This window comes from Centroberyx gerrardi, chromosome 6 (genome assembly GCF_048128805.1).
Source record: "Centroberyx gerrardi isolate f3 chromosome 6, fCenGer3.hap1.cur.20231027, whole genome shotgun sequence".
Classification (NCBI taxonomy): Eukaryota; Metazoa; Chordata; class Actinopteri; order Beryciformes; family Berycidae; genus Centroberyx; species Centroberyx gerrardi.
Genome location: NC_136002.1, coordinates 22,900,967 through 22,911,054, shown reverse-complemented (window position 1 = coordinate 22,911,054; position 10,088 = coordinate 22,900,967). Strand labels below are relative to the sequence as shown.

At 40.6% G+C, this 10,088-nt stretch overlaps 1 protein-coding gene and 1 long non-coding RNA gene across 2 annotated transcripts; both read left to right on the top strand.

Annotated features, from left to right (window-relative positions):
• The first annotated feature begins 539 nt into the window (after nucleotides 1-539).
• LOC139933253 (uncharacterized) lies at nucleotides 540-3,324 on the top strand. The gene is made up of 4 exons (XR_011785585.2): nucleotides 540-621; nucleotides 1,179-1,315; nucleotides 2,022-2,066; nucleotides 2,215-3,324. It is a non-coding gene; the product is annotated as an uncharacterized LOC139933253 (long non-coding RNA).
• Nucleotides 3,325-3,465: 141 nt separating this feature from the next.
• On the top strand, nucleotides 3,466-10,087 carry paf1 (PAF1 homolog, Paf1/RNA polymerase II complex component). The gene is made up of 14 exons (XM_071927313.2): nucleotides 3,466-3,677; nucleotides 4,754-4,786; nucleotides 4,909-5,001; nucleotides 5,102-5,223; nucleotides 5,327-5,393; nucleotides 5,486-5,587; nucleotides 5,699-5,804; nucleotides 6,579-6,647; nucleotides 7,042-7,145; nucleotides 7,248-7,364; nucleotides 7,513-7,641; nucleotides 7,898-8,003; nucleotides 8,708-8,792; nucleotides 8,958-10,087. Exons 1-14 carry the CDS (start codon nucleotides 3,631-3,633, stop codon nucleotides 9,401-9,403), a joined length of 1,626 nt encoding a protein of 541 aa, XP_071783414.1. The 5' UTR covers nucleotides 3,466-3,630; the 3' UTR covers nucleotides 9,404-10,087.
• Nucleotide 10,088: the final 1 nt, after the last annotated feature.

Here is a 10,088-nt window from a genome sequence, read left to right as displayed (position 1 = left end):
CAGTTGGTTCTGGTCTAGTGGCCAATATAAAGAGGCTTGAAAAGATGAAGCGGTGACAGGCAAATTATGAAAAGAGAGATTGCATTTCTTTGAAGATGTCAGTATTCTTCTTTGGCACAACATTACCACTACAACTCATATAACCTGTATTAAAATGTATAGATGGTGAAACATGTTATTGAATGTCTGAGAGATTATGAAGATACTACATAAGAGATGGAAAAGTACTAAAAGTGGATTTAAATTGTGTAAAAAGATTCATAAAACAGAAGAATAAAAAAAAACCTAGGATCAAATGTACTATTTTGTTTGTATTATAATTACTATTGTGTTGGCAGAGGGATATTGAACAGAAATCAGCTGTAATAAAGTAATTTTAGTATAACTTGCCCTGTCGTTTTTTTCTTTTTCAAAATACGTTAACTTCCTCATTTTGCCGGGGACCCCTGAAACTCTTCTTAAGACCTCCTGGAGGTCCCTGGACCCCAGTTTGGGAACCACTGCTCTAACTGATCCCAAACCGGAAACACATGCAACGTGAAACGTGAGACCGTTGTAAACAAAAGTGAATGTTTGGCTAGCTTTGAAAAAGGAATGCCGTCTCAGAAGTCTTTGACTTGAGTGAGTAAATGGCTTTACAATATAAATTTAAAGATGTGCGGCACAAAGGCAGCGTTAAAGGTGCATGATAAAGTGCTATAGAATATGTCAAAGTAGACTGTAAAAAACGATTAGCTACAACAGCGATTTCCAGCTCGAGCTTAGCTGACGTTCACATTAGTTTTGCCAAGCTAGCTAGCTCAGCTAACGTTAGAACAATAAATATTTACACCAAATTCATTGACCAACACCACTGTGTCTCTGATCAAGCGTAACGTCGGAGTTGAAGTTAACTAGCTAGCTATATAGTTTAGCACAGTTAACGTTAGCTAATATGATAGAACTGTTTGGACCTTGATTTGCTAGCTACCAACTATTACTGTAGCACCAACTAACGTTAGCCAGTTTTCTAACTTGGTTATTTCAGTCACTGAATAGGTACGTCCTAAATTACTGTCATTTTAAACGTTTGACGTTGAGTTTTTGACGTAGAAGTAATATGATCTCTGTAGCTACTGATGTTGCACAGTGGTCAGATGTGATTTATTCTCCCTTCCATTCTCCTATACTGTCCGCAGAACTCCAGCATGTTGTGTGAAGTCCTACTCTCATCACTATGGTTCCTGTTTGTCATCTTCTGGGTCGAGACAATAAGTGTGTGGCTGTTTCTGTGTATATTCTACCAGGACCGGGCGTTCTACCACTGGGGAGATGGGTAAGAGACGTTCTCTGGGTTCTCCATATAATCTATGCAGTGGCTGGGGTGCTTACCCCAAACTTCCCCCATCTGATTTGTTCCTCTGCTCCCTCACCAACACTCCTCTCTCACCAGGAGGTAACCTGGAAGTAGTGGGAGAAGGGAAGGCAGGATGAGATGAGGTGGAAATTAGGACATCATCTCCATCTCAGCATCTTACATGACATCACTTAATGTTGACTCATGCTGTTTAACATCCTGTTAAGTGTTTTTAATTAGATTAAATTAAATGTGCAATTGCTTCAATATGTATTGAAATAGAAATTGTCTACACTTAAGTTGTTGAATCTTGAAGGTAAATATTACTGTGAAACTGTATCATTCTAGACGTCATTTTATTCATTAAAGGCTCAAACTTAGGGCCTTCAGTGTCCTTCGGCCCTGTGTCCTGAACTGAGGGGAGGAAGGATTTGGGGAAATACACACAAGGCCTAATGGGAAATGTCCATAATGGAATCTGTGTATTCTCTGTTTTAAAATAGATTGTCAGATTTACAAATTACAAATGAACAAACAAGACTTCATTTGATACTTTATGGGCGTATTGCACTGTGGACTTGAAGTATTGAATGATATAAGATTAAATGCTTTGTGAACATGGTCCATGGGTCAATGTGTGTGTTTTTGTTTTGTAACCATTGTAACCATTATTTTGATGTTGCAGGGTATTTGCAGATGATCCTGGTCAGATGCTATACATGTTGAGCAGGTGAGAGCTTTGTCTTGACCCTGGTGTACGTTTGGGTAGTTTTCTTGAGCATAATACTAAAAAGCAAATTGAGATTATATAATTCTGTGTCAAAATATAAGATGCGTGTGTCTATGTGTAAGGCCTAATCTCTTGTCTCTCCCAACAGAGTCGACACCAGCATACAAAGACAGATGCAGACCTGAGACAGAAGAAGACTCTGGACTCCACAGAAAGGACTCTCCATAGATGGTTATTGGAGTTATGTGTCTAATGATGATGAAAATCAGTAGCTATTTTTCCTTTGCACTGACTGCCTAGCACACTGTAGTGCATGGTCCTTCTCAACATAACTAACCGTAGGCCCACGTTTAATGATAGGTGGGTGGAGATTTGCAGTACCAGTGAAGGAGCAATTAAGGAGGAGGTTCTTAATGAATGATAAGTGTATCACACCCAACCATGTAACATTAAACACTTATCTTTCACTCAGATACTGGTGAAGCAAGATGAGTTTGACAGAAAATGCTTGGGTAGCAAAGGATGGGTTCAATGCATCGTTTTATTTTTTTGAACTCCATGGTGAGACTTGCACATAGACAGCATTTTCATCGTTTTGTCATTCTGTGCAACCGCAATTGTTGCAGCTTGCAGCTACATTTGTGTTTTGTTTTGTTTTTAAATTGAATTGCAGTAAATTTGTTATTAGTTAGGCTTATGAATGTTCTAACCAATTATCAAACAGATTTTTTTTGGTGAATGTTTGCTTTAACAAGGAGCCAATTTTGAATGTTGGGGTTTGGGGGAGCCATGTTCTTGGGTTTACATGGAAGTGTATGGGATTGATCAAGAGTTTACAACAAGTTTACTTTTTCACACACAAAACCCTGACGTAGATACACTGTGGCCAGGGATGGTCATCTGAAAAAATATCTTTTTTTATTTTGTTGATCACAACATAGAATAATACTGTCTAGAGATCAGCGAATAATACGAGGAGAGTGTACCCTATGATAAGACTACTCTGTCAATGCAATATGTCACTGTTCTAGCCAGAAATAATAGTTAACTTATACTAAAAAGATGTAACACTTTGGGAAGCAGTGGGAATGGTGGCCTGCCCAGACTTCTGTGTGTTTGTGCTTGCTCCCCACGAGTTAAACTGCTTTTAAACAAAACAAACGGATAGTATCGGGCAGCTTTTGTATCTGAGAGGAACTATGTGTATGCTGTTTTTTGTATTCATTGTCATGCTGAATAAATGCAAGTATTTTTGAAAGTGCACGTCTTTGCCTAAATAAACTAGAAGCTGCACTGAAGGGAATGGCGTCCAGTGTCTCCACCTCCCATGCCGGGGCAGCAGGGGGCGCTCACTATAAAGTTAAGCCTCACCGGGAGACAACTGCAAATCAAGACCGGGGTCACCAGCTAGTCGGACGGAAAAACAAAAGTGCACATTGTGGCGGAAAGTGTACTTTATATGTTGTGGTTTTATTTAGGCGATCGTTTTCATCAGGGGTGATTTTGTTGATCAATTGTACAAATAAGAAACTGTGCTGCGAGTTGTGAGCGATTTGTGTTGAACATGGCTCCAACTATTCAGACACAAGCCCAGCGAGAAGACGGCCACAGGTAAAAAAAAAACATTAAGCTTTCCACAAGTTAGTTAGCTTTCTACATAAAACAGATTGTACTAAGGTTTGTTAGCTAATGTTAACGCACCCACAGGTCATTAATTTATATGATCGTTCATTGTCGGTGCCTAGCTAACGTTATCTACGAGGAAACCTAACGACAACAAGCAAGCTCAAGGCTAAGTTAGCTACCTAATGCTAACCTAATAACTGAAGTGCTAACCTAACCTAACATTACAGCTCGTAACATTAGATAGTTAGGTCTTATCAGGCGATCGTGTTAGTTAAGTAAAGCCGAGGCAAATCAAATAACCTCTTTTAATTTGTACATCACATGTATTTGGTTGGTGCAACTTTACGTTAGTGACACTGGAATACTGCACAGGTAACAGTTGCAGGTACTGACAGGAGAGAGAAACTGATTATTTTGAGTCACATTTTTACAGCTAGTCACTCAAAGAATTTGGACGTCTGGATTATTTTAGTATTTAATCTGAAAACCTTATTTCCAGTGGGGTGGGATCATTTCTTCTTTGCAATGCATATCAGCATCTTTAAATACTTTTCCAAGGTTCATTGTTTTGACACCAGTGGAGTGCCTTATTCTGTGTTGTTCCAAGATATGACCTAGTAAACTCCTGAAACAAGTGAAGCTGCATTGGAAAGTAGTGCCATTATCTCATCCATAATTTCCACTTGTTTTTTTTAGACAAGAATAAGATCATAAGACTGATTATGAGACTAAATGACTTGTTAAGATAGACATTTTTGCAGGGCAGAAGCAACAGGGAAATAAAGGTGTAGTTTTTAGGAGCCTAAAAATTGTAAAAAGCAGTGGTTCTCCCCTGAGACTCTTAACATAACAAACATAAACAGTATTTACCTGGGACAAGCATGGTACAAGAGATTGTCTGCAAAGAGGATCTCACTTAATGTTGCACAGAGAGGACAGTGAAAAAACACAGTAGTACAGTATTGACTCAATACCTAAACAACATATGTAGCTTTGATATGTCTAGCAGTAAGTTAAGAGAGATGGTGAGAAGTATGACATACATCTGTTTTCTTTTACAGTAGGAACTCCTCTCACAGAACGGTCCCAGAGAGGTAAGAGAATTTAACAATGTGAAGTTTGTTATCATGTATTTTGGAATGTCTCTCTTTAAAAGTAGTAGTAGTTGTGTAAAAATGTGTCCATCTAACTCGGGCTGTGTTTGTTCCTGTGACAGGTCAGGAGTGGTCTGTCGAGTGAAATACTGCAACAGCCTGCCTGACATCCCCTTTGACCCCAAATTCATCACATATCCATTTGACCAGCACAGGTGAATGCCCTCATTGCTTTTTTCCTCCCCATTCACTGTCACTAGAATTGACATGGGCGAACACGGACAAGGCCTGATATCTCTTATTGTGTTGTGACAGGTTTGTACAGTACAAAGCCACCTCCCTAGAGAAGCAGCACAAGCATGAGCTCCTGACCGAGCCAGACCTCGGGGTCACCATTGATCTCATCAACCCAGACACCTACCGCATAGATCCTAGCAGTAAGTCTTCAATTGCGGACAGTTGCTTGCCACATCCTTTCATGACCAAATGTCCACCAATGTCAGAGATTATGCTGGTTGATTTAAATCTTCATTTTTTCAGTTCTCTTGGATCCGGCTGATGAAAAGCTATTGGAAGAAGACATCCAGGCTCCATCCAGCTCTAAGAGGTAAGGTCACCAAATGTGCGGCATCATGTTGAACCACTGTTTAAGAATTGTGTGGAGCGTTCAGTTTGAACCTTTTGTTCCTCTTTCTGAAGATCGCAGCAGCATGCCAAGGTGGTCCCATGGATGAGGAAAACAGAATATATTTCTACAGAGTTTAACAGATATGGCGTCTCCAATGAGAAAGTGGAAGTCAAGTAAGTCACTAAGACCTAGCAGGCGTGATGCCCCTACCTTTTACATTACCTGCTGTTATTGAAATGTTAAAGTATGTGACTTTCAGTAATCAAACTGTCTTCTTTTGTTAGAATCGGTGTGTCTGTCAAACAGCAGTTCACAGAGGAGGAGATTTACAAGGACAGAGACAGCCAGATTGCTGCCATTGAGAAGACATTTGAGGATGCACATAAATCGGTGAGGGAGCATATTACCAGGCTGACCAAATCCTTGTTGTTTACAACCTGCATATTACAAGAAACTAAAATGCACCATATAGGCTGCCAGCCTTGTCCTGCAGTTTCAATACAGCTTCATAGAATATATCCTCCAATAATTAATTAAGGAAAACAGCCTGAAAAGGCAAAATCCTTTAGTCACAAAGGTCACTGCATGTGTGTTGCACATGCGTACATATTTCTGCACATTGTATTTTTTTTTTTTACAATTGTAAAGAATTGTTTCTCCCCCTGAGAGCCTATTGTCTTCCTTGTGTACTGTGCTTCTTTGTTCCCTTTGTTCTTGATTGATCTATTATTTTAGTGCCCACCTGAAGAGGAGAATCTTGCTCTTAGTATGATTTCTCTTTTAAATAAAGGTTATGACTTTCACATTAATGCCTTACTAAATTGGCTTAGGGTGGCAGTAGTCTAATAGTTAGAGAAGTGGGCTGCCGAACAGAATGAGACACACTCTCCCCTCTGTCAGAAACCGCTGCTGGGGAGCCCTTGAACAAGGCACTTAACCTCCAGCCCCTGTGTAGCTGCTCTGTGGCCAGCTGTAGAGGACTGTGTTTGTAACGGGCAGCTACCAGATGTGAATGTGTGCATGCTTGTAACCCTCTGCTCCCTCTGTAATTATTCCCCCAGGCTGTAAATATGAATGTATTCATGGTCAACCTGCCTAGTTTAATAAATGGGAAAAACTTTTTGACTTTTATGGGCTGTAAACATGCTTTTTTTTTCTCTCCAGATTGCGCAGCACTACAGTAAACCCAGAGTTACTCCTGTGGAGGTACTGCCTGTGTTCCCTGACTTCAAGGTGAGCAAGCTTTTTAACATGCATAACATTTCACTCCACTTAGTGGCTTTTAGAGTCAGTGATGATTTCAAATTGCATGCCATGAGCACTGTAGTGGGAGAACTACATGAATAAGGCAGGCATTTTCTTTAATTTATTCCCCTCCCTCCCCCCATCATGTTTTTTTTGTTCTATTTCCCTCTTTTTTTTTTTATTTGTCTCTTATTTGTGTTTTTACATTCAAGCATTTATTTTATTGTCTTAATACACTATACAGAAGGCATACTACATGTTTACTCCATTTCTTTCTTTTAAATATGTATTGTTAGTTTCGTGAGCATTCTTGAGCAATCATAGTTATTACATGCACATTGTGGTTTTGGATATTGATATTATCTGTACCTTGTTTCCCCAGATGTGGATCAACCCATGTGCTCAGGTCATCTTTGACTCTGATCCTGCACCTAAAGACATGTCGGGACCTGCAGGAGTGGAAATGATGTCTCAGGCCATGATCCGGTGTGTAGATAAAGCATCGGTTTTGTGGATATGTGTGCGTGTATATACAGTAGATCTTTTCTATGACCACTGATTTACATGGTCTGTTACTCTACAATACAGAGGTATGATGGATGAGGAAGGAAATCAGTTTGTGGCCTACTTCCTGCCAAATGAGGAAACACTTCGCAAGCGCAAGAGAGACGTGGACGAGGAGTTGGATTACATGCCAGAGGAGCTGTAAGTAAAGCTATGACATCAGCAGAAACATGTTTTTTTTTGCTGCACATTATAATCATGACCTCTGTTACTTTGCTTTGCCTGTTCATGTCAACCTTAGTTACAATAAGTATTTATTAACATGCTTTTTGTTGTCTGTGTGTTTCAGGTATGACTACAAGATAGCCAGGGAGTACAACTGGAATGTGAAGAACAAAGCCAGCAAGGGTTATGAGGAGAACTACTTCTTCATCTTCAGAGATGGAGATGGTGTTTACTACAATGAGCTTGAGACCAGGTAACTAATGTGCAGACAAGAGGCTTGTTTTTTGTTTCGCCTCACTATGAAGAAGAGGAAAGTAAATTTTTACATTCATATTCATAGCAAATGTGTTATAGATCATAAGTATATCTTGTTTTGGTTTAGTATCTTTGATGCCAGTTGTTAAGGTACAAAACAAACCTGCAGATCAATACCACCCACACTGGCATGGGGGGCTTTCATGAGAAACTGTGTTTGGCCTTGTCTTCTGACACACTGCTGTGCATTGCAGAGTGCGTCTGAGCAAGAGGAGAGCCAAGGCCGGAGCTCAGTCCACCACAAACGCTGTGCTGGTGTGTAAGCACAGAGACATGAACGAGAAGGAGCTGGAAGCCCAGGTGAGTCTAGCTGCTCTCAGAGAACTACTGGTTTTGTTTATATTATTTTAAAAGGTTTTTAAATTATTTTTCAAGTCTTTGTACTGAACATGTCATCATACATATAAGCTTGGACTCTGTGCCAATTATTAGACAGTTTGTTTGATGGAAGAATAACATTCATTTATTATTTATTACTGATTAAAATTAAGTTTTATTGAACATTCACATTCTTTGTCCTTAAATACAATAGTGTGTTGCCGCCATCTTATGAAAAGCACTCAACACAGTGCTTTAGTGTTGCTGTTTTTTGTTTCTTTTTTGTTTAGACAGCTAAGAGATGTTATTGAGCACAACACTTAGCATACTTACTAAAAAAGAATGCAACGGTTCAGTAAATCTTATCAGATTCAAAATATAATGATTAAATGTTATTCTTCCACCACACAATATCATTCTTGAACAGTAGCTAAACAAAGTAATCACAAAGCAACACAGAAGTACCAGTATGAGTGGTGATTTTTGATAAGCATGTTAATATTTAAATGAATTGCTATGTGCTCACTGTGTGCACTTGCGTATTTTACAATGACTTCAAACATGACAGCCAATCAGAACTGAGGACTGGAACTATCCGTTTTGTAATGATACCTGTAAGCTTGGATTCTTCTTCATTCCTCAGTCAGTAGTAGTGTAGTGATGTCATTCCCCTTTATTGTCTGCAGGAAGCACGTAAGGCTCAGCTGGAGAACCATGAGCCGGAAGATGAAGAGGAAGACATGGACCTGGATAAAGACCTGCAGGACTCTGGTCAGTTGTCTGTTTCTTTTATCCAGTGGCACTTAGCCAGTGGATTTTCTCTTCACTTAATTTGCACTGAATTTGCTACCTGCTGCACCACAGTAACAGTCAGCATGTGCCCACTAAATCGTTCACCATCTGCTGTTTCTCTGATGTTTTTACCGTGTTTTCCAGGCGACGAGAAAGATAAGGGCAGCGGGAGCGAGGCAGAGAACTCCGACAGTGAATCCGAGAGGGAGGACGAAGACCGGGAGCAACGGGCAGAAGACGAAGAAGAGGACGAGGAGGTTGGGAAGCGAAGGAGGAAAGCCAGCGGCAGCGGGAGCGAGAGCGGCGAGGAGAGGACCAGGGAGATGCGAGACGAGGAAGAGATCTTCGGCAGCGACGACGACAGTGACGACAACGACGACAACGAGAACGAGCCCAAGAACTCTGCCAGGAGCAGCGGGGAGGAGGGCAGCGGGAGCGAGGACGAGGGAGGGCACCGAGGAGGCAGGAGGAGCGGCAGCGCCTCTCCGGCACACAGCGACCGCAGCAGCGACCGTTCAGAGGCCCACGCTCAGAGCGGAAGCGGGAGTGAACAAGGCTCGGATTCCAGCGACGCCAGTGACAGCGAATAAGATCCCCTGTCCAGACAGTGTGGTGAAGGCCACTTATCTTATCTGTATGTTTAGCTCCAGTCAGCTGGTTCTAAAAGAGCCCAGGCTGCCTCGTGGAAATGTTCTGCTGTCCGTAATACTAACTCAGTCCTGGGCTGGAGTCTCTTGATGGTTGAAAATAATAAATGCAATTTGTGAGGGAGATCCATGTGGTTTTTGGGCACCTTGGGGACATCAGTTACTCAATTCTGTTCAAAGTTTTGATTTGTAGATTTAGCTGACACCTACCAGTAGTGATTTGTACACCATTCCTCTACATTTGTTTTACTCGGCATCAGAAGAGCAAACTATTGTCTGTCAGATATTCAATGCAGGATCATGTAAAAATGTTTTTGTTTTCTCAGCTTTTGACAGGTCATTGCATTATGGCTTTGAAACTGATAATAAAATGCAGGTAATGTTTTGTAAGAAAAGTCAATGGTCAAAGTTTTTTTTTGTTATGTTTTTCTCACACTGAACCTCTAAATAATCCTGTGAATTTAGCAGCTGATTTTACCATCAGTCCACGCATTGCAGCAGTGTCTGTGCACCATTTTACTGTAAATAAGTCAATATTTTATGAGGTTTAGTTCAGACCCAAATTTGAGAGGAATTTGGTTGTAATACAATATGAAATTGATCTGTGTATTTGCTGTCCAAAATTAAT

Excerpts from the sequence above, each read along its gene's own strand:
- paf1 (XM_071927313.2), top strand. The coding sequence starts at position 3,631 with ATGGCTCCAACTATTCAGACACAAGCCCAGCGAGAAGACGGCCACAG. Across the intron at positions 5,588-5,698 it reads AATGAGAAAGTGGAAGTCAA|AATCGGTGTGTCTGTCAAAC; the intron begins GTAAGTCACTAA and ends TTCTTTTGTTAG. Across the intron at positions 8,793-8,957 it reads TAAAGACCTGCAGGACTCTG|GCGACGAGAAAGATAAGGGC; the intron begins GTCAGTTGTCTG and ends CGTGTTTTCCAG.